Source organism: Caenorhabditis remanei, chromosome X, assembly GCF_010183535.1.
Source record: "Caenorhabditis remanei strain PX506 chromosome X, whole genome shotgun sequence".
In the NCBI taxonomy this organism is placed as follows: Eukaryota; Metazoa; Nematoda; class Chromadorea; order Rhabditida; family Rhabditidae; genus Caenorhabditis; species Caenorhabditis remanei.
The window spans coordinates 14,074,240-14,099,198 of NC_071333.1; the positions used below are offsets into that span (position 1 = coordinate 14,074,240).

General features: G+C 38.8%; 8 protein-coding genes across 8 annotated transcripts; 3 read left to right on the forward strand and 5 right to left on the reverse strand.

The window, feature by feature from the left end:
• Window positions 1-750: 750 nt before the first annotated feature.
• On the forward strand, window positions 751-1,820 carry GCK72_024796 (uncharacterized protein; the record flags this gene model as incomplete). Its single annotated transcript, XM_053736052.1, has 6 exons — window positions 751-855; window positions 901-1,062; window positions 1,107-1,198; window positions 1,268-1,349; window positions 1,406-1,507; window positions 1,761-1,820. 6 exons carry the CDS (start codon window positions 751-753, stop codon window positions 1,818-1,820), a joined length of 603 nt encoding a protein of 200 aa, XP_053579618.1.
• A 960-nt stretch (window positions 1,821-2,780) lies between these two features.
• Window positions 2,781-5,545, reverse strand: GCK72_024797 (uncharacterized protein; the record flags this gene model as incomplete). The annotated part of the gene is made up of 9 exons (XM_053736053.1): window positions 2,781-2,947; window positions 3,077-3,154; window positions 3,201-3,339; window positions 3,386-3,469; window positions 3,806-3,888; window positions 3,948-4,036; window positions 4,100-4,216; window positions 4,520-4,610; window positions 5,440-5,545. 9 exons carry the CDS (start codon window positions 5,543-5,545, stop codon window positions 2,781-2,783), a joined length of 954 nt encoding a protein of 317 aa, XP_053579619.1.
• A 2,925-nt stretch (window positions 5,546-8,470) lies between these two features.
• Window positions 8,471-9,537, reverse strand: GCK72_024798 (uncharacterized protein; the record flags this gene model as incomplete). Its single annotated transcript, XM_053736054.1, has 2 exons — window positions 8,471-9,271; window positions 9,382-9,537. The coding sequence occupies 2 exons, from the start codon at window positions 9,535-9,537 to the stop codon at window positions 8,471-8,473; spliced, it is 957 nt and encodes a 318-aa protein (XP_053579620.1).
• Window positions 9,538-9,843: 306 nt separating this feature from the next.
• GCK72_024799 (uncharacterized protein) lies at window positions 9,844-11,800 on the reverse strand (the record flags this gene model as incomplete). Its single annotated transcript, XM_053736055.1, has 8 exons — window positions 9,844-9,939; window positions 10,041-10,145; window positions 10,192-10,451; window positions 10,508-10,718; window positions 10,765-10,904; window positions 11,110-11,225; window positions 11,516-11,595; window positions 11,687-11,800. 8 exons carry the CDS (start codon window positions 11,798-11,800, stop codon window positions 9,844-9,846), a joined length of 1,122 nt encoding a protein of 373 aa, XP_053579621.1.
• Window positions 11,801-17,376: 5,576 nt separating this feature from the next.
• GCK72_024800 (uncharacterized protein) lies at window positions 17,377-18,587 on the forward strand (the record flags this gene model as incomplete). Its single annotated transcript, XM_053736056.1, has 5 exons — window positions 17,377-17,438; window positions 17,504-17,672; window positions 17,741-17,816; window positions 17,876-18,065; window positions 18,140-18,587. 5 exons carry the CDS (start codon window positions 17,377-17,379, stop codon window positions 18,585-18,587), a joined length of 945 nt encoding a protein of 314 aa, XP_053579622.1.
• A 523-nt stretch (window positions 18,588-19,110) lies between these two features.
• Window positions 19,111-20,138, forward strand: GCK72_024801 (uncharacterized protein; the record flags this gene model as incomplete). Its single annotated transcript, XM_053736057.1, has 6 exons — window positions 19,111-19,176; window positions 19,226-19,310; window positions 19,375-19,474; window positions 19,519-19,628; window positions 19,708-19,829; window positions 20,043-20,138. The coding sequence occupies 6 exons, from the start codon at window positions 19,111-19,113 to the stop codon at window positions 20,136-20,138; spliced, it is 579 nt and encodes a 192-aa protein (XP_053579623.1).
• Window positions 20,139-20,335: 197 nt separating this feature from the next.
• Window positions 20,336-21,927, reverse strand: GCK72_024802 (uncharacterized protein; the record flags this gene model as incomplete). Its single annotated transcript, XM_053736058.1, has 9 exons — window positions 20,336-20,427; window positions 20,472-20,642; window positions 20,692-20,769; window positions 20,903-20,965; window positions 21,018-21,161; window positions 21,244-21,333; window positions 21,412-21,510; window positions 21,685-21,777; window positions 21,837-21,927. 9 exons carry the CDS (start codon window positions 21,925-21,927, stop codon window positions 20,336-20,338), a joined length of 921 nt encoding a protein of 306 aa, XP_053579624.1.
• A 1,521-nt stretch (window positions 21,928-23,448) lies between these two features.
• On the reverse strand, window positions 23,449-24,782 carry GCK72_024803 (uncharacterized protein; the record flags this gene model as incomplete). Its single annotated transcript, XM_003117898.2, has 5 exons — window positions 23,449-23,676; window positions 23,807-24,004; window positions 24,085-24,307; window positions 24,352-24,697; window positions 24,752-24,782. The coding sequence occupies 5 exons, from the start codon at window positions 24,780-24,782 to the stop codon at window positions 23,449-23,451; spliced, it is 1,026 nt and encodes a 341-aa protein (XP_003117946.1).
• Window positions 24,783-24,959: the final 177 nt, after the last annotated feature.

The following is a 24,959-nucleotide window of genomic DNA, read 5'->3' on the forward strand; positions in this document are numbered from 1 at the left end:
CTAGCTTCTAGAGTTATAAACAAATAATATTTTTCCACATTATGAGTAATATCCATTTTGCGTTTTAATCCACGTAGCTCACTGACAACAATGAAGTTCTTGTCATAAGTATACATTCCCAATGTTTCTATTTTTTCTTGAACATTTGTCCCGGTTACCAAAAAAAGTGTGTCCAACCAACTCATAACTTTGAATGAATGCACATATTCTCGCCCCAACAACTCCCCCGAGGTTCATTTACGAGAACGACCGAGAAGGAGGCAAACTCTCAGATTTTTCTTGAAGAGCCCAATTGGCTCATAGTAGAAGACGGAAAACGAGGACCTATTAGACGGGTTCTCCCGTCCCGTTGCGCCCATCACTCTCTAAACAAAGCCAATGTAACTTTGAGAGTTTTTGTGACCTCCTTTTTTTCTTAGTTATCTATCACTTTTTTAAACGTGGTTATTGTTTTACGCAGGAACATGGTAGCGTGTACAGCTATTTGAAATGTAAGACATATTCTTTTTCCATGACTGTCAGACTGCTGTAATTCATCAATTTGATAAACTGATAACCTCCAAGTACAATCTATTTTTGTTATTTTGGTAAAACTTATCAAAATGTATTGTTTTTCTTGCAAAATCTTCAAGACCTGTGTTTTGTTCTGTGTGCATGTCACTTCCTCAAGTTCTCATCTTGTTATCACATATCTCGACACTTACTTCGCATGCCTAACTTTTACTCCTCACAAAGTTTCAAATTTCAGTGATGGGCAGTGGCCAGAGCATGAACCATAATCCGGGTGACATGATGGATCATCATCAGTATCCAGATATGAACATGATCTTTAAAGGAATCCCGAAAATGATTCAGGTGCTTATTGCCATAAAAATAACATGTAGGAACTATGGTTTGTAGGTGGCCGACGACATGCACAGAATGACTGACTACATTATGGATCTTCGCAATCTGACTATCGCTGTTTTGGGTATTTCAGTTCTCGGAATGATTGGTTTTCTGATTTTGAAAATAGTTCACAACAAACGTTCCGGAAGAAAACGACGCTCATTCCAGCGACAGGTGACTAACATAAAACATGAAACGAGTGATAAAAAGTGTTTTAGATGGAAGATGGATATCCACCAGCAGCTCCAAGATATTACTATTCTTCGCAGTATGCTCCTGAACCATGGGATCGGCCGAAACACACATATAGGTAGGTAGCTAAACTAGAGTTTTGTGATAGTTTTTTTCTATTCTTCAGCAGTACCGTATTTGTTTTCAGCCCATCGATCGAGGAGAAGAAACAATTGGAGTGCAGAAACAGCAGTCCAGAATTCAAAGGAAATGGATCGGTGAACTACAAGGTACTACCAAAACTAAGACTTCCCAGTTTCCTTTTATCCAAACATGAAAATTCTAGCCATACACAAACGAATCAACTGAAATCTCGCCTGAAATCGAAAAGAAGACATCACTGGGTAATGACATGTCTCATCGTGCAACAACCGCCAGCGTGCCAAAGGTAATAATTGACTCGGAGAACTATTTCTAGACCATTCTCCCTTCGTTGGTCAATTCCTCGTCAGCTTTGTCCATTCTATATATGTACTACCCTTTTGTTGCCATGTGATAAGTATTTTGACCATCCTAACAGCCCATTTTTTGCATTTCTCTCTTCCCCAGGCCGAGATTCATTCCGCTTTTTCATCCAAACCATTTTTTTTGTTCCATTTTTTGTTTGCTCGTATCAGTTGTCAATAGAAACTCATTTCCAGAGATCACTCGATCCAGTCAAGTTAGTGGTCGGTGATCTGCCATATGTTGATTCGTCATGAATTGCTCAGATTTTCAAGTCATCTCGTTTGAAAATCACACGAAATCCTCTCCTCAATCCGCAAATTATGTCATTTTGTTCTACTTTTTATACCTGTAAACTGTCATGCCAAATTTTATATTATTCTTTCGTTTCTCACTGTTATAATCGGTTCAATAAATGTTTCTTTATTCCAACCTTTTTGAAAATAAAATCGATTTATGTTTAAATGACTGTCATGATTTATTAGAATCAGTGTATGGCAAAATGATTTGGCAACTCGATGATCGGAAATTGAATATTGTAAAGAAGAGAAAAGTATGAAGAACACCATCAATCATACATTTCGAAATAAATGTTACACATCCCTCAACTGATGAAGAATGGATGGTCAAGGTGTCGAGGGATACGTAACAAGTGTTTAGATGGAAGAGTGGGAGGAAAAAGGGAGGAATAGTGTGATGCGAAAAGGGGGAGGAATAATTGAAGAAAACAGGAGTCGTGGGATGGAAAGAAAAAGCGAAACGGGGCAAGGGGCCTATTTTTCCAAAAGTGTTGAAACGTTTGCAGACAGCAGCTGCGGATGGGATGGAATGGACAACAGAAAAAAGATAGATAAGAAATTTGGCAAGTAGAGGGGGGATCGGGAGAAATGTATCAAGCATGTTTTATATCTTCAGTTTTTTTGGCGGGTGGGCATCAACTCGAGGTAGGTTATGTTGTATTACAAATTATTAGTTTGTGGGTTAAATGATAGTTTTAGATCTGATCTTGCTTATGAAACTCAGACAATTTTAGTAGCACATCAGAAAACTTTCAACAGGTTACAATATGTGATATCTAGAATTTTTAAAAATCCTACATCCTATTAAATATTAACTTTTTGAAACTCCAAACCGGAAATATCATATCAATCAAAATTCAAAGACTAGTTTCAGTAGTATCACTTCTCTTTAATTATTAGGATTTTTAGTATTTAATTTTAAATAAATTGAGTTGATATATGAGTTATTATATGGGAATCTGGGGGTGGGAGATTGTAGACATTTGTGGATAATGGAAGTTGGGAAGAGAAAGACGAAGATAGAACTCCTGGGGCTGCCAGATGCATCTGTGGTGGATCAGTGGATGGAGTCTCGTTGCGGAAGTCTGGAATTTATACTTGGAACATATTTTTGGTTGGTCGGTAAAAATCATGTCTTGGTTCCATTCCCCCAAAAAATAATCCGCCTATTTCTTAAGACGAAATTGTTTCTAATCCCCTCCATCTGCACTTACACTTGTCCGGACTCTGTTCTCTTGATTGGAAAATATAATTACTCTCGTTCCCATCGTCCATGGCTTGGTCCAGGTACACTGCAAAACAATGAAAAGGTGTAAGGATTAGAAAGCATGTTCTCACAATAATTAGGACTCTGTCCGTTGATACTTTCGATCGGAGAGTTGCTGTCGCTTTCAGCTCGGTTTGCAGAAGTCTTCCAACGACGACCAGCGTCTTTTTTGAGTCTCTTTTCCTTTGCACGTCGATTTTGGAACCACACCTGAAGCATGTTAATGATGCTATTTGTTAGCAATAGATAATTGTACCTGAACAACTCTCATATCCAGTCCGGTTTCAGCGGCAAGTTGTTCTCGGACGTGTCGAGCTGGTTTACTGCTAGCTTGATAAGCCTGTAAAGTGATGTAGAGTTAAAATATCAATCTACAATTCACTCTCCCTTATTTTCACTTTCAACCTGTTTTTTTTTGTGAGCTAACAGTGCACATACTGTTGTATTAAAATGTCACGCCTACGCATCACTGTGACACATTAATTGTTTTATGTTACAACAATCATAATGGTGCTAGATGGAGCTGGTGTTAAATGTGTTGCGGTTTGTTACGTGGCTCATGTCAATCAACAGCACTGAGTAGCTTTACACAACACAACGATTTTTTCTTTCTATGTTTTTACATCAGAAGAGATGAAGAAGCGAGAGAAAAGTGATGGTTTAACGGGAGACTCACCTGTTTCAAGGTATCCAGACTCTTCGCTGAGATTGTGGTTCTCGGTCGCTTGTTGCTGCCATCTCCCTCACTTTCAGCAGTGTCTGGAAGACCAACTATTGAGAAAAATCGAAAAGCTCTTCGGTTGACGGCGGCCACTTACGTTTATCTCTTGCCTGTTCATAATCGTCTTTACACACGAGACGCGCATCATCAGCTATAAGATAGAATTCCTCACCGGTTTCGAGGGTTCTGAAATAAAATATAAAATACCTACGTAATTCGGTAATCTTTAATCTAGGTAAAACAACATACCGTTTACATATAAAACACGTGAAGCATTCGACGTGATAGATATGTCCAGAAGCTTTTCGGACAACGTGATCAGGAACGATCCCTTCGGTACATGACGCACATTTAGTGCCGAATTTTCTGGAAACGAAAGTTATGTTATTATGCCAAACTGGGGATGTTTTTTGTTTCTCTAAAGCTTCTAACACTTCACAACATATAACATAAAGAGATGTGACGCAGGTACTATACATGTTTATAGAATATCTGGATAACATCTTACTTGTAAAAGTGCGGCCGACAATACATGAATTCGTCTCTTAGAAAGCATGTTTCTCCCAGCTCGTCTTGACACGTCGAACATCGCAAACATGACGAATGATAACACCTGAAAGAGAAAAACCGACTGATATTGTAATAACAGAACAAAGGAGTAAAACACACCTTCCGTTGACTTTTGAAACGAACCGATCTCTTATTTCCTTGTCGCATAAACAGCAAACTGCTTCTCCGAGGTTTGGATGGACTGCATTAACTGTAATAAATAATTCAAGTACATTCTCATAATACCGCATTGCGGAGATTTTCATTCTTGGCACTTTTCCTGAGTCCTCCATTTTCTACTTTTGCTTATCCCCTGCAGAAAACCATTCTCATTCTTTCTAATTCCTGGCTTAACAAGGTGAGGGCCCAACAAATCGAAGGGATAACAACAAACCTAATGGTAATTCAATGCTCATCGCCAGTAGCCTGCAGGTGTGCGTCTTCCCCATAAACTGCTAAAGGTAGGGATGATGCGCAGAGGTGTGACCAACCATTAAAATATCAAATTTCCAGAAGAACGATGGAAAAGTATAAGCCGAAATAATTCTATGTTCACTTTCGATTCATAAAAAAGAACCAGCGAACAGTTAAGATAACGAACGAAGGATTCTCAAAAAGGTGTGATAATGTTTTTTTTGTGAACGTGAGTGACAAAAGACAGTTGATGGTCAAGAAGAAGGAGAAGAGAAGAAAGTGATGAGCGACAAAGGACACTGTCAGAGGCTACTGTTATTGTAATGTATGAAAAACGTTGGTGGAAAATCTGTCGGTAAAAGTTCAAAAGGACAGGAAGCAAAATGTGAATGATGGATTTTCTTTTTTTCTTGTTATCATATGACTTCTGAAACTTACAATACTAGTTGTAGTGAAACTGTTATGAATATCACTACTACAGTGCAGAAAAATAGTAAATCTCAGATTTTTTGAAAATAGACACCAAAACACCACTTATTGTTTCAAAGTTATTCTCAAAATAATTATTTTCAAATAACAAAAAAAACCGTCCCAGTTTGAGTCAACCTATGAACAAATACACTCACCATTAGTAAAGTCTTCTTGGGGTGACAGGAGCCCTGTGCTGCACATCACGATATGATTGTCCAGTGCATCGCAAGCGCCGAGCGTCAGAATGTTGTGGCTCAGCATGTTTGCTGAAAAGGCAATTGAAAATAAACATAGTGTGTTGAATTCAGGCAAGACGAGGCAGTAGGAATAAAGTTTGGCAACTTGAGAAAATATCAGAACATTTTTTTGGATTTTTGAGAGTATTTTGTGGTTGTAGTGGATTAGTCTAATGCAACAGAAAAAGAAGGACATTCTGATTAACTAAAAGAGGGAACATACGCGTAGACATTTTTAATGAAAATCGAAAAAAAGTATTCCGCATTTAATATTCGTTGTTCTACTCAACCATTTCACCAAAAAAAAAGGTAAAGAAAAAGACTTGTCGTAGGTGTAAGCCGGTTCTTGTGTATGTTATGCTCTGCGAGCTCGGTATGCCCGAAAATAGATCCCGCCCTTCTCGTCTCACGCCAATGAGCGAGAAAGGAGAGTGCTCCCCTGAGCATTTCTTATTTGGAGTACGATAGGTCTGAAAAACTAAGACAAGTTGATACGTTTAACTAATTATCAATATAAACCACAAAATTTAAAAAACCCAAATTTCAACAGCATTGAAACGAGGGATAAGACGGTTTTTGTTTTCCAATAGATTCGGCGATTATTAAATCCATTTTGATCCGATTCTCGTGATTTTTAGAGCAAGAGAAAGATCACATCCTTCCAGAAAATGTCTGTTCATCTTCTCTTTTTTGATGATTAAAAAGTGCAAGAGCCAGGAAATGAAATGAAACAATTCAATTATTCACAACAGCGATGGTGGTGTCAAAACCCAATTAAGAGCTATTTCTTATTATAATTGTAGCGTGCTCTTTGACATCCATCTTAATGAACTCATAACCATCGGAACGCTAAAAGAAATATTTGATAAGTATTCTTTACATAGTGCCGAATGAAACGTCAGAAAATGAAATCTGGACAGTTTTTACTATATTATGTTTATGCATTATCTACAAAAAATAAGTCATTAGAAAATTGGTCAAAATAAACTTGACTCCTCGGGAGGTTCTTAAGGTGACAACTTTGCCAGATGTCACACATACAGATCGCGAAACAGCATCCTCCGTTCATAACATGTGTAAGTCTCCCAAAACTTTTGGAAATACGATACTGATGCATCAAAAAAGAAAAACTATATTTTTACTTCTTGAGAAAAATAGGATTAAGTTATTCTGTAGTAAACCTTTTTTCACATACATCAGTGGAAAGTTAAAAAAAAAAACATCTCCCGTGAGATTTTTCAGTGGTAATAGAAATACAGTTTTTTGGCTTGAACCAGATTTTGAGAGCACACGAATGCTCAACTGTTGCGATAGGAAAAAAACAGTTTTCAACACTAGACAACACGTTCAAATTGAGTTTCGAAAAAACTACAACACGTCATTGTTGGTTTCAACAAATTTTTTGATAAAAAATGGAAGTCTCTTTTTTTTCAAAAAAAAGCAATCAAAAGTAACTGAGAGCTGCTCCACTTTATAAACAGGAAACCCAGCGACGACATCGCGAGAGCACATCCATTATCCGGCTTGCAGGCCAAGATAGAAGCGCTTCAAAATTAGGTAATGGCTGGGTCTCGCGTCTCATTGAGAGCTGCCACCAGTCTTGATATAATGCCTTCGTCTGCTCCCTCCTTCCTCATCGTTCATCAATGCGCCAATATGGTGCGCGTCACCCGACAATGATCGGTAATGGCGAGGACAAGATTGTGGGTGTGGTGGATGTCAAATGGTTATGTTTCTCGGGAGCAGATGACAGCACTTTGGCAACAAATTCTGTCGCTCATAAAATTGCTCTAAAATGTATCAATTAGGTTATTGCCAGTTACTGCTGGGTGTGCAGCCGGAAGGAAGAGTGATTTCTGAGATGACATGAAAATGAGGGAAAATGAGTACGGTTCATTGAGTTTTGTCATTCACACATTATACGGAGCACTATCAATTTAATTGTGCTTCAGAGCCTAAATAGATTCTGAAATTTTTTCAGTTTTAATTTTCATTGTTTCAATGGGTAGAATGATATTTAAAATATCCAGGCTGAAAAATGTGAGTTGAAAAACAAAACTATAACTTCCTTTCCACATTCCTTTTGTTTCACGCGGCTCCTGGAAAGAGATAGATAGTGAACAATTATGAAATATTTACAACTTATGACTTGTCACGAAACGGAATTAACCGAGCAAGACGCGTGAAAAGACATAAGCAAGCAACACATATTGTCATTGAAGACGGCGCTGGATGAAATAATAATCTTCCTTTCCTGCATCTCGAATATTATTCCTCAGTGAATATTTTATCGAATTTTCATGTTCATGGTCAGTGTTCAGTCTGTGAAATTTCACGAAAAAATTTCACGAAAAAACGGGGAGGAAAAGTCTCAAAGATGAGTGCCATAATGTGTCCTTAGATGGGTAAAAGCAACGGGTGCTCCAAACATATAATTAAGCTCATTTTACTTAACACCCATCGTTGGTGCAGGTCATTACAGTAGTCAGAACGATATTCCGTTGAGGTCCTATGTCTATCCTCCAGTGACATGTGCGCGAATGTCATGCGGATAGAGATGTTGCCTGCCAGCCATCTGCCTTTCCAGCCGCCTTCTCCCGGTTTTATGTCTTTGAGTTTACGACCCAGGCCGTTAACCCCTGAATTTGCTATTCAATACCTTTTGGCTTTTGCTTCATGTTTGTACGTATATGAGTGTACCGAGTTGAGACATATATATTTTATTTCTTGTCAGCTCACTCGAAATTAGTTTTCGAGAAAGAAAATGATTTACTACAGAAGAAAACACATAAATAAATCTGTAACGACATAGTTGGATAGATTAAAATTGGGCCAAAATGGCAAAACAAAATTAAAAACGAGGTTGAGGTAGTTGACTACGGTAGGTGCGTGGATATTAGTTTTCAGGTTGGCACAGATTGATTTGTCAGGAGTTAAGAAGTCGAGGGGTTTACTTCTTTCCATAACCGCCACCAGAATAACCACCACGAGCTGGCTTCTCTGGCTCATCATTGGTATCCAACTCGGAAACTGACGGGGCAACGATTTCTTGAACACCGCAAGACGATGGACAGTGACCTCCTGGCTCTCCAGAATCTCCTGGTGGTCCAAATGGTCCTGGTGGTCCTGGCTCTCCTCTTGGTCCTGGTGGACCTGGTGGTCCCATCTCTCCGATTGGTCCTGGTGGCCCACTGTTCTGCGATGGAAGTCCATTGGATCCTGGTGGGCCCTTGGGTCCTCTTGGTCCAGGTGGTCCTGGAGGTCCCTTGATTCCAGTACCTCCAATCGAATCATCTCCTGGTGGTCCTTTGATTCCTGGCTCTCCCTGTTCTCCTGGTTCTCCTTGTGGTCCTGCATCTCCAACACGTCCTGGCTTTCCTGGTCTTCCTGGAAGTCCTGGATGTCCCGGTTCTCCTGGTTGTCCTGGACGGCCAACTTCTCCTTGTGGTCCGCGAGTTCCTGGTGGTCCGGCTGGGCAGATAACGCATGGGAATGCTGGTTCAGGGTCAAGTGGAACGTCAAGACCATCGAGTCCCGGCTTTCCAGGTCGTCCATTAGCTCCATCCATTCCAGCTTCTCCGCCAACTCCTGGTGGTCCAGGTGGTCCTGGTGGGCATCTGAGTTGAACACAAGATGTGCACTGTTGGTTGTCGCCTTGAGCACTATCAGCTCCATATCCCCCGTATTGTCTCCTGATTCTTCCATTGCTCTTCACCAAAACGATGTCATGCCAAATGTTGCGAGCAACGAACTGGAATAAAAGGCAGTTGTTTTTCTTGTTCATTTCCTTAGTTTTACTCTCGCATTTTTTGTTTTTACATTTCTCTTAACTTTTCACGCATTACTGAGTCAGTCACCAACCTTGAAAGATCCCATTCGGTTCTGAAGACGTTCATGAGCCTCGTCCAGTTGAATGCTCAACATTGTCAAAACTGCTCCAAGAATCAGGATGCTGACAACACTAAGTGCCACTGTGGCTTTCGCCACATTGTTGGGCCCAGAACTGGCCTTTTCCATAGTACCTGGAATTTTAAAAAAATCTGGTGAAAAAGAGAATTCATTCATTTCACAGAGCAAGAAGAAATTTGGTGAACAAGAAAAAGCGTAGCAAAGAAAAAACGAGAGAACATCAGTGGAAAGATACAATGAAATGAATGGAGGGAAATTTGGATGAGAAAGGAAGAATGTAGGTGGCGTATCTGTTAAATAGGTCAGTCTTGATCGACACAATAACCCAATTATCGGAGATAAGAAATCATTCCAAGCGGGACAGTAGTATATTCAGGAAAAGAGTGGATAAGAGAGAAAACGGATGGAATGAGATTACAAAAAGATTGTTCCCGAAAGGTCGTTGTTGTCTCCGCCACCATTTGTATTACTGCCGCCTCCGGTGAGACTTTCGATTGCGCGAGCGTCTTTCTAAAAGGTTGAGAATGAATTATTGAGATGCTATTTTGAAAAAGAAAATTGAATATTTAATGTTCTAAATTTTAGAAGTAATGATGTGATTAATCACTTACAGGCGTTAAGGACATTCTTGCAAATGGGCATGCCATATTTGACGTTGACGGCTGATTCGAACTCGAACACTCGCCATTTCCTGCGGCTGATGTAGATGCAGCGTTCTGAAATAAAAATGATATTTTAACAAAAATGAAATATCAAACTTACATCTTCTAACAACTGCTGTGTCGCATGATGTAACACTGTGCTCTTCTTCATCTGTGCTTCATGGTCAGTTTTTCGGTTCTCATCAAATCCAGCTCTCATCTGATCCACCAAACAAGCTGTGAAGATGACCCATGCTTGTCCAGCCCCTGGTAGATCCCTGACTGCTTCCTGTGCTAGAACAACATCAATCATCACTTCTCCGAACTTTTCCCAATAGTTTCCAGCAAGACCATATGGCTTCAAGATGCTGTGAGCACGTCCTACAAATTAGTTAAGTAAGAAAAAAGAGATATATAACATGTGGGATCTCGCATACCAATTACTCTTGGGTCATTCTCTGTTCCAGTATCCGTTCTTTTCGACTTCTCGATGTCAAAATTTTTGATGACGGAGTCCACCATCTTTACGCAGTTTTTTGAATGATCTCGTAAAGTAGATGTGGTTCCACGAGACATTGCACATAGAAACATTCTCGTCGAAAACATATCTCTGATGTTTGGCAAGTTCTTGACTAACTTGTCAAAAACCTGAAAACAAAATTAAATATGCATAGGTTCTGCTTATATTTGTTACCTCTTCAAAAACGTTTTCAACTCGTTTTCCACCATTTCTGGTTTGCAGTCTGTGCCAAGTGAATCTGATTGCTCTTTTCTGTATTTTGCTCAGCCGAGTGTCGTAGTTGTAGTGTTTCAGTGCAGGTGTTCGAGGGGCAGCTGAAATAATAATCAATAATATAATTTCAGAACGTAGTTTTTCAGAATGAAACATTAAAACACATTATTTGATTGATTTAACTTTGCTGCATTCAGATATGACTTAAAATCAAAAAAATAATTGACAACAAAAGCGAATTTTGGAATATCTGCATTAATTCTTAAATTCTTAAATCTTGACTAATTTTCACTTATATCAACTCACCTTGCTGTTGCAAATCGTAGATACTCGGCATACTACTGCTCTTTCTTGCCGTTTTCCCATCCTCCAGAAAGTTTGAATCGACGGATCCACCACCAGTCTTTTTTCGAACGGTCCGGCTAGAACTGACGCTTCGCATTATGAAAATTTGATTTGGTAACTATAATTTTCATGTCCACAGGATTATAGATCCCCTAGTTAGAAAGACATGCAAACTATGTGTGGTTGTGAGAAAAAAGAAACGAAACAAGGTGCGAGATTGGCAGTTGACGACCAAATGGAATTGGATAGGTCTTGAGTTATGAACTAGCTAGAATTATGAAAAAGTGACGTGGAAATTAGTTCAAAGTAAGATAAAAACGTGATGCAGATGTGAGACTTCTTGAATTAAGACTACAGTTGATAATACCTTCTTTTTGGTCTGAATTGTGATGGATCTCCACCACGATCCTCTCCTGTCGGACTCGACTCGTTTCCTCTCCATTTATCCTGCAATTTTGTTAATATTCAGATTTCACCAAAAATCAACTTGAAAATTTAAAAAAAAAACTAGTCTATAAAGTTAGAAACAATGAATTACCTGTGAATTAGAATGTGCTGCAGCCGCATCTGCTGCCAAATGTTCATCCTTTTCCTGTTTTTCAAGTTCGTGCAAAAGCCGCCGACCACGAACAATTTTTGCAATGAGAAACATTGTGAACTGCTGAATATGTAAATTAAATATAAGTGAATGAGATGTGTCTTCTTCTGCTGAGTCTTCGAGTCATAAGACGGTGTTATGTAAAAATAGGAAATTCACGGAGAAGGAGGTGTAAATGGGGAATAAGTTGGCCGTGATTTTAGAAGTATTAAAGGATAAACGGAATAAAAACATTTTTGGCAATGCCCCGTCAGAAACTGCTCGCGTTTGTTAGATTATAGATGATCGTTGAACAATCTGATCTTCGTGAGTGGTCACTGCAAATGTGGGGGACGGGAAACTATTTTTCGTGAGATCAAAAGGATAAACAGGGAAAATATGATGTGAAAAATTGCAACGTCTCATGAAAACTAGGAAAGTACAGTAAATATGTCTATGGATTAAGGACACAAGCATATTTTTATGTTATCAGGCTTGGAGGTTAAATGTATATGTAAATACATGAATAAGAAAAAACCAATATGTTTCCTTCTAACAGTCCAAATTTTTCATGGCCTGATACGCCCGACCCGAGAATATGCTCAAACAAGAATCGCTATTTTTTGCAGAGTTAAACTGCAAACTGGTGTTACTGACATGATTGAGGTCTAAAAACAATTAATCAGTCATAAGGAGCTTGAATGGATATTAAATCCAAAAACTAAATCCAAAACTCAAAATAGAAAGATCAATCAGAAAAAAAAGAAAGAAGGAAAAAAAAACAAATTGTAACTGACCGGAAGCTACATAGGTAGGAAGATAATTTCACTTCCGCCGCCAAGTCTTTTGCTTGTCTACCACCTCCACTCACACATATAAAAAAACGGAGCACGTCTAAAAATGCACAAGATTTGCCAATTGAGAATTCAGTCTATAAGCGTGTTGGGCAGAGCGGGACCCATGGAGTGGGAGTGCATATAACAAAGAAGTTAGCGGTGAATCGATGTACTAATTGAAGCCATTAGCAGTAGAAATGTTGGAAGACTTCAGGTGGAGGCAACAACTCTCTTTCTTTTTTTCTTTCCCTCCATACACGTCGTAGTGAACGACAAAGCTGGAAGAGAGAAAAGAAGAGCAACATGGACCACTTCTTCTTCTGGTCTTTTTCTTTCTTCTTCTGTTTTTTCTTGTGCTGTTGTTTCTTTTTTTATTACCACGCCTTGTAGACAGATTTACCTCCCGCCCTACTTTCTCGTGCCTTTTTTTTGTGATTTTGGATCTGAAAAAATAGTGGCGAGACAAATAAAGGCAATCTACCTGAGTGATGAATCATATTCACTATGAAATGCATACAATTCCATAATCGAAATAAGGATACAATAATCTGTTTTATAGACAGAACATACAAAACAACCATCGGTTGTCTAACAGTTTTGTAGCGGATTTGACTGAAAAGTGCATTGAATTTTGGTTTGAGTTCGAAAACTGAACTTATTCAGATAATTAAAATATTGAGGGAGCTTAAAATTTGTTATTGGAAACTTTTAATGAAATTTTTTTTCGGATAGGTTCTGGTTTGCAATGTTTGTGGAAGATTGTTCTAAGCAGCAAAAACTACCATACAAAAAGGTTTTCGAATTTCAAATTTGGTACTGTATGGGTCATCAAGTATATAGAACAAGATTTGTAGCCCAGAGCGTATTCCCTGTATCACGCAGACACGGCAGACAGTGTTACAAACATAGAATTTGATGAAACAAAGGTGTCATAAGAATTTGGAAAAGGTTATCATCCAGAAACTGAAGATTTTAAAAAATGTCTCCTCCTCACCATCCTCACAAAAAAATGGGCACAATGGAATTGAACCAGTCTAAAAATGGCAAAGACACTCAGGAAATAGGATCAAATTCTTTAAACGGCAGGGAGGAACAAAGCGAAGACAAAAAATGCAAATTTCCTGTCGTTCTGCACTGAATTTTCTTGGCTAAAGAATGAAATGAGAATTTAAAACTGAGAGTGAGTAGAAAAAACAACAAAAAGAAAGAAAATGGTAGAAGGGAAAACTTGGAGTCAGAATGTAATAAAGAGATGAGGTGAGAGGATGTCATCAGTAGACAATTAATATGTAGGACGACATACAATTGGGAGGATGAGGAAACGAAAGAAAACCCGAGAACACCATGAAGAAAATGGGTGAAACTGGAGAAGATGGAAAAGGGGAAAAAGAATGAGCAAGTACTATAAAGTGAGAGGAGACACTGAAGAATGGAGTTCGACGTACGCGACTTCAACTCGCTAATTTTATTCGAATTTGCAAAACAAAGAAAACGAGAAGGACGACAGAAACAAATGAAGTCATTTTCTGTCTTGACGGACCACGACCACAAACTAGCGAGTCGTGAGGAATCGGTTTCTCCTCCTATTTTTCTTCTTCACCGCCTAGTCCTTCTCAACACCATCGACACCAACACCATCATTTGTTTTTTAACGCAAAAATGCATCGCCTTTCTCAGTTTCAAAATAAAAGTGGCAACTAATTAAGTGGAGAGCAGAGGAAATACAGAAAGTGCAGCGACATCAATCTTGGAGAAAGTTTTTTGATGTTCTTCATTTCGGGAGTTAAGATTGGTTTGCAGAGCAATAAAGTGCACAATAAACCAGCTTTCCTGGGTCAATTTTGTTGATTAGAAAATCTGTGCACGGCACAACAATTGTTACCGAGACTATAAACACTTGTACATAACTGAAGGAAAAAGGTAATCGAATTGTGGAAATAGGTACTCTCTGTACTGATTGACATTTGAAAAAAACATATATTAAATTTTAAGCTGGACAGGTGAATATCTGGCAATACGACATTTCGAATATACGTATATAGATGCCGCCAATTTCCAAATTTCCAAATTTAGAAATTCAGATTCCTAGTTTCTAGTTTAGTTTACAATTCAGTTTCCTTGTTTGAAATTTACAATCTTTTTTCAGAAACAATGACGAAACGCTTAATTATTCAATTTCCTACATAAACCCATTGAAAACCGTAAGCCTGGAATGATTCAAATAAAACTTTTTATTCACAGAATCTTTGTACTGAGAATTATGTAGGCCTAGTTCCTGGATGAATACCAAATGTAGCTGTTGGTAGAGAAACATGTGGGTGTCACATTGACAGGAAAGGTGACATGAAAAATGGGCAAAACAAACGAAACAAAAGGAGCCTAGTAAGTTTGTGCCCAAAACTAATACGAAGCATATCTGAAAGCTTATATACCTGATAGTATATTCCCACGGGAAAAAGTCAGGTTTTTAGTCAGAGAACACACACATAGTTGTGTTATGAAAACATCCACTCAGAGCATCTGAAACTTCTCTGTACATTTTGTCATGATTATCATCGTTTGGATAAAAGAAGAATGTGAAAAAAACTTTATTTTAAATTAAAGTTGCATCGTATATAAAACATTTTCTCAGAACTTTAATATAGTAACATGATGATCTCAATTCTTTCGGGTATGACGCAGCACAAAATATTTCGCCACAACACTCGTTTCTCATATTGCACCGACAGGAAGAAACTCGTAACAAAAATAGCTACGCATTATTTCTCGCTACACGTTGTTCTGTTTTACGTCATTGAGAATTGGGACCTTCATTTCTGAACTCGTAATTGTTATTATGTATTCACATCAGTGACTCGAAGGAATGTTGGATATTCTGGGATGGTTTGTGTTCTGATGTTACCCACTTGTCAATCCAGACAGTCCCATCTAGGCTAGACATAAAAATTTCTTCTAGATTATGCTTATTTGTGTTTGTTTCATAATTGGTTTCTGGTGGCTGGGTGTGCGCAATCCAATGATGTGAAGGGAGATGAATGCTTGACGCAAAATTAGAACAATTGTGGACGTGTGTTGTGCAATCTGGTGAAGATGTCGGATGTCATTTTCGCCGCCACCAGGTTGTTTGAAAATTAAGTCCGAGCGTCCCCTCGTCTTTCCCTTTTCGGCCACCACCTCCTCTTTTATTCTTCCTTTTTTCTTGCTTCACTCACTCATTCGCTTTTGCTTCCAGCCGTCATTGAGGTGCGATGCAAAAACTCTTGGGGGATGTAGAGGGAATGAGAGAAATTGAGTGACTTGTGGGGGAGTATGTGCGCAATTATATTGAAGGCCTAGGCAGCGCACCGAAGGATGATGCCGGTTCTACAACAAGTACTCGTTGACGATTTGATGCTTACAAAGATTTGTTGCGGGATGAGGAAACAGATGGAAATGAAAAGAGTAGAGAAGAAGTAGAGAAGAACAACAGACACTCCTTACAATTTATTTTGAAGAATATGAGTGGGATATGTGATGGCATCCGAGGAACGTCGGTTTACTACTACACATGTATTCATCATTCAAAAGAAGGAAGAAGAGATGTTGTTTGATTGATTTGATGAAGCACCTTGAATCCCTTTTACTTGGTAGAAATGGTAATTGGACACGCGTACTTAGACATCAAGTGACATGTCATACCGAAACGTAATCCATGTTTATCCACCAACACCTTTTTCTAATTAAATTGTCTTCTAAAACATCAAATTACAAAGTTATTAGTGAAAGTAAGACAGGAAATTGAAATTACGTCATTATCCGTATGGTTCCGTATAGTGAATACAGAAAATAACTGAATCTGGAAAGTGCTAACCAAAGTTAAATAGTTTGGCAAGGAACACAAACTGGAAAAGGGGACCATGACTTCTGAATGATTGATACTAATCAGAAGTTTGTATTGATGTATGGTGAACATCGATAGCTAAGTGTTTGCAACATTGTTCAATATTTCAAAATTGTCACTGATAATATTCAGTTTATATACATTCTACATTACATCAAAGTCAAATGAAGTCTATCAGAAAGACACAATGGAATATGAGCACAATTTTCATGACAAGCTTTCTGCAGGTCTTAATATGATTCTACCATTTTGCTCAACCTTTCTCATAAACTATTTCATTTCAATTATGCGATATTTTCAGCCCCTACACTTGCTTGAAGATCAGTACTTGTCGACGTTCCATATCCCCCAATCTTGTATGACCATATGACTAATATCAGATTTCGACGATCCCGTTTTCACACCCTGTGCCATTCTGCATTGGCAGTGTCAAAACACTGTTTGCGTAACCAATTTGTAAGATGATCGGTACGATAACGGTCGTTTTTTTCGTGAGAGCGAAACCCATCCGTCCGACTGGGCACTGAGGAAAAAGAAGAGAGAAAGCGAGCGCAATGGAATGAGATTATATCATTGTGTTTGTGTTTATACAGTAATTAATGTAACCGTCTCTTTTCTACTGCTTCTTCGTTTTTTTCGGCTGCTTCTGCCCCTGCCAACCAAGAAATTCCCTCTTCTCTTGCCTCGCCTCACTCACCATTAAGCATCATCGTAGGGGCCGTCCCTTGTGTGAATATCCGCATTTCTTTACTCACTCATCTCTCCCTCTTTTTCTCTGTATTGTGGGTGGAGATTGCGCCAAACTGCGCAAACACTTGTATATAAAAGCCACACCAATTGTCGCAATTCTTTAATTATTCGAACGCAACCCTTACAGACGGTGTGTAGTGTGTACGTGCACCTATTCTAACAATTCCAGACACACCGACCGAATCATGACTTCTTCCGGCTCGGATGATCTGAAAAGCCTTCAAGAGCAGGCAAATTCCCTTAGAAAGTAGGCCTTTCATAATTTCCTATTATTTTCCATTTCCTTATTTCTTTTCATGTTTTGTTTTGTAGATTTGCCTTCTATGGAGTTGCCACATCTACTATTGCCACTTTATTCTCTGTAATATCCGTTCCTATTTTGTACAGTGTTATGCAGCACATGCAGTCTAATATGCAATCAGAAGTTGATTTTTGTCGACTTAGGTCTGGAAATATATGGAGAGAACTTTCGAAGACACAGGTACACTTAGCTTCTGCAATTTCATAACCTTCACTTTTTCAACAACAACACTTTAAAAAAAACTTCAGATCTTGACCCAAGTTGCTGGTGGCGCAATTGTTCGGTCCCGTCGTCAAGCTGGTTACAGTTCCGGTCCACTTGAAAGTAATGATCTTCCTCTCTCGTTTTTTTTTTCACACAATAATAATTGAAATATTTTCTAGGCGCTGTAGAATCTGCTCCTGCAAATGTAGGAGGAGGTGGTGGAGGCTGCTGTGGGTGTGGAGTGTCTCCACAAGGACCACCAGGAGTTCCAGGAAGAGATGGAGATGATGGAGCTGATGGAGAAGCTGGAGCACCAGGAAAGGACGGACCAGATGGACCAGCAGCCACTCCTGCTCCAAACTATGAATGGTAAGGTTATCATATCAGGTAGATAAGGTTATCATATCAGGTAGTTTAAATTGGAATGTTTTTTTTCATTCCAGGTGCTTTGACTGCCCACCAGGACCACCAGGACCAGCAGGAAGTCCAGGATCCAAAGGACCATCTGGAAATCCAGGTGCACCAGGAACCGATGGACCAACTGGAAACAAAGGAAACCAGGGACCACCAGGAAATGCTGGAGCTCCAGGATCCAATGGAAACCCAGGAGCCGCTGGAAACCCAGGAACACCTGGAAAAGTTATTGAAGTACCAGCTCCAGCAGGACCAGCTGGAGCACCAGGACCTGCCGGACCACCAGGACCAGCAGGAACTCCAGGAGGACCTGGACAACCAGGAAAAGACGGATCACCAGGAGATGCTGGAGACAATGGAACTGCTGGATCTCCAGGACAACCGGGAGGAGAGGGACCGGTCGGACCAGATGGAGCAAGAGGACCAAGCGGAGGTTGTGAACACTGTCCACCACCAAGAACTGCACCAGGATATTAGTCAACTTTTAAATAGCTATCATTATTTTTGTGAAGTTTTACTTTTATTTCATATCACAAATTGAGACATTTTCGATGTGCTTTAACATCTCCAATATCACGCATTTCTGTGATCTACGTACTTCTTGTGACTTTTATTTCCAGTGGTTTTTTGTTCATTCAATGTTTATGAATCTAAATTATATCCGAAGAAAATTGAAAACGAATAAACGTTTTGAATATATGAAATAGCTCACAAGGTTTTATTGTTTTTTGTGAGGGCGGGCAACCATGAGCGGCGAATCTATTTTAAAATAAGTTTTGATTTTTTTATTTCCAGACGCCGGAAACAACAAGGAAAAAAGCAAAAACAGTATTTCTATCTGTTTCCACAGTTCTTTTTATCACACGATTCTCATACATAAAAACGTCAGTTTCAACGTCGGAATTTGCATTTTTAGTTTTCCATATTCCATTTCACGCTTTCAGAATTTGACACGTTGAATCGATTTTCAGTGTGTTCAAAGTGATATTTTTCATTAAGTATGTTTCAAGAAAAAGATGTTGGACAACCGAAACGGTGGGGTTGTCTAGTGGCGGTGTTTGTGATCGTGAGTTGAAAATACCAGCAACAATATATTAACGGGAATTTTTTTTCAGATGACAGTGTTTAACATCACGGTTGTAATTATTATTAGAGGACTTCTGGATACAGAAGATGAGTACGACAATCCACTCATTCAAGGTATTTTTCGCTTCTACCTTATTATTTCGTTCAAAAAGTAGTTCATATATTAAATATTTTGCAGGAGAAACGCGGGAAGAGTTGACTGCATTTCTGGGTATTTTTACCATGACTTTCTTTTTCTGCTGCTGTGGATGTTTTTGTTGCGGTTGTGCTTGTTGCAGGTAAGTACCTAAATAATCAATTTTGACATAACATTTCCATATAGATGGTGCTTCTTCCAATTCCCATACGGAGTCTCCAGACTCTGGCGTGCCATCCCTAACCTGTTTGTCAACAATATGGATCACTTCCCGATTCACAAGTTCAAAGACCAAGGTATTGTCTCGTCTAATCTATCTAAAATATTGAAATCCTCGTTAATCGAGAAAAGATGAAAAACGACTTGATTTTGTAGAAGAAGCGGCGCCAAACGAGGATCATGTGGCCAATGCCAGAGGTGTTTTATCAAAGAAGATGGATGAGAAGCAGTCAGACCGTTGTGCTTATGAAAATACCGGTTATGTGGATATCATTGAGGTATGTGAAATAGCTATATTTGACACTCACGCTTATCGTACTTTTGTATTATGAGGTTGTTTCAGTGATTTCAAAGTGTATGTTGGGATTAATAGACGAATTTTTAGAGAAATGACCAGTAAAACTTTTTTTTAAAAGAATTCAGTTTAAAGCGTAGCAGAATTCTATATAATTCAAAAACGTGAAATTTTATAAATAAATATGATCTTTCAGATGGACCGCTTTCCACAACAACCCCGTCTTATTCTGCCACCTGCCGCTCATGGCCGTCTTCGTTCCCAAAGTATTGATGTTTCAGTTATTGTTTAATTTTATTGAAAAAAACGTTTATTGAATACCTGCTGTGATTTATTTGATGAAATTGCCAATGAAAGACTTTAAGTAATAAAATCGAAAAGACAAAAAATGATAGTTCGAGATCTCCAATCGGTTGTGGTACAAAAGAATGAGTGATATAAAATTAATAAGTTACAAAAAACTACTACTGTTAAAATTCCAATGATCGTTTATTTTCTTCCTCCGAAAAATTGAGAGAGAATTGAAGATGGTTCTTGGCGAGCTGGCTTAGCGTTGGTTCGAAGAAGCGCGTTCATGATTCCTGAAACATTTTCTCGTTTTCACATTTTTAATTCAAAATTTTACCATCAAAGTCTTCTGCCGTTCCACTATATGGCTTATCCGGAGCAAAGAGTGCTCGGAGTGGTGGAGCGGCAGTAGTGGTTGTAGTTGGCTTAGCAAGTCCAAACATCTCCAGGAAGTTGATTCTTCCACGACTCGAGGATTGCTCAGGTTGAGGGCGTTCAGGTTGTGGGACTGAAATTACACAGATGAGTTATTTGATGGCGAGGGAAAAAATAAATACCGAATAGACTCATAATTCTCTGGACAGGTGTGGCTTCAGTGGTTGTGGTAGTTGTTGGAGCTGGTGTGGGCATCAATCCTGAAAGATTTAAAAATTGTAAATTAACCGACTTTCAAATAATAAGACTCAAAAAAATCTCAAACAATTTTCGGACGTTTTTTGGTTGTCGTTGCTGGGTTTTTTTTTGCAGTTTTATTTTAATCTCTCCTACCAAAAAGACTGAGAAGGTTTCCACCAGCGGCAGCTGCCTGCGATGATTGTTGTGGCGGCGGATCTAAAACACCAAAAGTTTAGTAATTCCGCCTTATTGACGTGAATAGTTTCACTGGAATCTGCTGTTTGTCCTCCTCCTCCTCCAAGAAACTGTCCGAACAGGTTTTGACGTGGTCGTGGTCGTGGAGTTGGTGGTGGTGGTAAGTTTTCATATTCGTCTGCACCTCCACCAGCTGATCCACTGCTGCCACCAGTTCCTAAACGATAAAAAGATACAGGAATAAGGAACAATAACAGGGAAATAATAGAATGAGAAGAGATCAAATTAGAGACCGATACCTAGGAAAGTGTCAAGGATTGATTTGAATCCGGACGGCGCTTGTGTTGTTGTGGTAGTTGGCTGGGCAAACTTCGCGTTGGCAAGCATTCCTGAAAATTAACTGTTATTTAACGACTATCCGTCCACCTATTGGTTCCTGTCGGATGTCTCGTGTTGCCCACACATACCTCCGTACTGTTGGAACATTTGCGCCATCGTATTAATCCCATTCTGCGACGATGATCCTCCACTCAGGATACTATTGTCTTCAGTGAACGATCGAACCCCTGACAGATTTTGTATCAGTGAGTGAAAGATGAAAAAAAAGAGGAGAGAAAGGGTGGAATCGGTGATAAATCGTAGCCAAAAAAGGGAAGTTGAGGAACAGGTCTCATAAGCATACCGAACTGCTTATTGATAGCAGGCATAGTGAATTTTCTAGTGAAAGTTGAGGGAAATACCTTGAAAACGAGGACGAATTTCTTGTTCACTTCCACCATTTCCGTTCATAATGTTTCCGCTTAATTCCATAATCTTTGAAGCAATACCATAAACTGAAAAAATGAAAGAAATTGTTTTCAAACTAAATTTTAAATATATTTCAACAACTCACGTCTCCTAAAGTTTTCTGCATTCTCAACCGCCTCTTCTCCATTTTGCGCAAGTATAAAGACTGGTAGAAGTGCTAATAGATATATCCTCATTCTCGATTGGATCGTTGATCTAGAATAAGTGATGATGTGATAAGTGATCATATTAGGAGAAGATAGTAAGAAATAGCCGCTAAGAGATACAAGACCGGAACAGAAAGCATAAGAAAATAGTGATAACGGGATAGTTCACAATGTTTTCATATACACGATGAAACTTTTGAAATTGAAGTTGAAACAATTGATACTTACAGTATAAAAAAAAGAACCTAAAAACAGGAAGAATGAAAAAAGGGCAAAAATGAAATTGAAACGGTCGAGGATTACATAAGGCTTGATAATGAGAAACGAATATATCTGGCTGTGTGAGAAAAGGAGGAGGATCGTTTCTTTTCTGCCCCCTTCTCTCTATCAAAACCCTGTTTGTTGGTGGTGGTTTGAGGGAAAGACATCGAAAAGACAGTGAGGACTAGAGGGATGAATGAGATAACACATGAAGTATTGCGTCACATACATAGACTTTTTCACGCAATGTTTTTCCAACTCGATTCTTCAAGTCCATCTTCATAAAGCTGGCGGCATCAGGCAAAGTGATATGTGGAAAAGGGCGACCGATCAGACAAAAAGGATGAAGACCGCTTCTTGGATCGACTAGAAATCACATACAAAGAAGTGGATAAAGGTGCGAAATCAGAAAAAAAACGCTAAGCTTCTTAACATTAAAGAGACCGTGGAAGACATTTGAAACAATCTGGGTTTCACCGACTTGAGAACAAAAAGCAGCAGATAGAACATATTTTGAGAACTTCCAAAATCTGTTCTATCTCACAGTTAATGGAGAAAAAACGAACATCTTGACCATCAGTTAGTCTCACAGTCCGTCAGTAACTTAATTAATGCATAACACTTTTGATCGATTTTCGGCGAGGGAGGTCTATCCCAGGCTAGGAGAGAGCGCATAAGAGGAATAGGAGCGTATCGTCATTAAACACCACACAACGTTTTCTGCAAATGAAACTACTTTCGCTTTTTGAAGTTTCTACAATACTTTCATTTCTGCGAATTCACCTTGATCCGTTTGAATCTTCCTTCGAAGTAAAGCATCGCCAGATAATCCGATTGTTGCTAAGTGAGAGGTGCCCTTTTCGGCCTCTCGCCAATATCTGGTCTCTTTTTTTTTGTACGATGTGTTGTCCGAACCGATCCGCCACTTTTCACTCACATTTTCATTTCGCTTGCTGCTAATTGAGTTTGCCACATCCAAATACTAACCGGATATGCCATTTTGATCATATTCTCGTGTTTGTGAATCCTAAGTCCTGACTAGTTCTTATGAAATCGAGAAAAAAGTGTTCTGTTTGATTTTTCTTTAAAACATACAAGACAGTTTGGTCTTCATTTAGATTCACGTCACTTTATTGTAAATTTAGAATTATTTCTTAATGTTTGAATTTCCGGTTCAATGATTTGTTTCTTTTTTTATAATTCACATCAGCTTACTTCTAGATGATTCATCAATAGATTTATTCACAGACATATAAAATCACATTCTTTCTCTCTCAAGGTTATTCTTATTCAGACATGTTCATCCCCGTCAAATTTGTAATCACAATGAACGAAGGCACGCTCAACATATGGAAGCTTCTCCAACTTGACTTGCAAACTCTCGGCCACATCGTGCGCCATTTGAAGTGATGCTGGTTCTTCGAAAACTGCATGCACTTCTACAAGGAATTTCTCTCCAAAGTGGTAAACATGAACAGTGTCCAACGCTTTGATGCGTTGGTCGTGGTTGATGGAGATCTGTAAACAAAATAAATGTTGGTTGATGATGTAACGGGATATTTGACAGGATTCGTTCTATTCTGAATGTTCTCGCGTTCTTTCTTTCTAGTTTCTATACTCAGTTGTTCAATTTCATTTCTGTACTTACATTTGTAATTCTGTTGATGAATTCCTGGTCAGCACGGCGTCCAATCAAATATGGAATGTGCTCCCGAATAGTCAAGAACCAAGTAATAATAATGAATCCAGAAACAAGGAAGGCACCAAGTGGATCTGCATACTTCCAATAGTTCTGGCCAACCCAGGCTCCAAGAAGTGCAACAACATTTGTTAAGCAATCATTGCGCTGAAATTATTCTTTGATATCAGTTGCATGTATTTTCGCTGACATTTCTGTCATTCTCTTTTCATTATCATTTTCGTTACCTGATCTATGGCGAGCACAAGACATGCCGATGACTTGCGAACTCTGCATATCAAGAATAGAACGAATTTGATGCCAGTTCCAGTGCAAAGTATAATGACAGTCATTAAATCTACTCTGGGATCCAAACGGTCTTCTATTGTTTGTACTACAGCTTTTTCTAGGACAATAAAGTTGGCGAATAGCATAATCATTCCAACAATGACTACAGTAAGAGGTTCAAGTCTGGAAAATAGTCAAAATGGAAATGTTGAGTTTCTGAATCTTACTTTTTCATTCCAACTGGATAGTGTTCTCTATTCATTCTTTCGATTTTGTAACAGGCATACCAAACCACAATTCCAGAAGTGATATCCATGAAACTATCAACAACGGAAGCGAGAATAGCCAATGATCCTGAGAAGTAGGCTGCAACACTCTTGGCAAAAATCAGTGCAATATTCAGAGCAATTGTCATAGTAGTGATTCTGGTATCCCACATTGCAGTTCTTTTCTCTTCTTCTGCAGCTTCATTACTCTCCTCATCGGTTATCATTTGCATATCTTCTTTGTGACCTTCCAACAGTGCATTTTGAGTTCGGTAGAATTTCGAAAGTCGCCTCTGCTTTTGCCAGTCTGAAGAAATTTAAAAAATTGAAAGCCTTCGATATTTACGTCCAATTAACTCACTTTTTAGAGTGGAGGTGATATCGTACAACATGATGGTAGACAAATTGAAATGTTATGCGGTATAGATGTATTTATACTTTTTTCATAAAAGCCTTATCAGTTGCGTCAATGTGAACAAAACCTAGCTTCAGGTAGGTACTTCCGAAATATAAACTTCCGGAGGAAGAATGTTGTCGTATTGGGCAGATAGTAACTGGATTATTAGAAT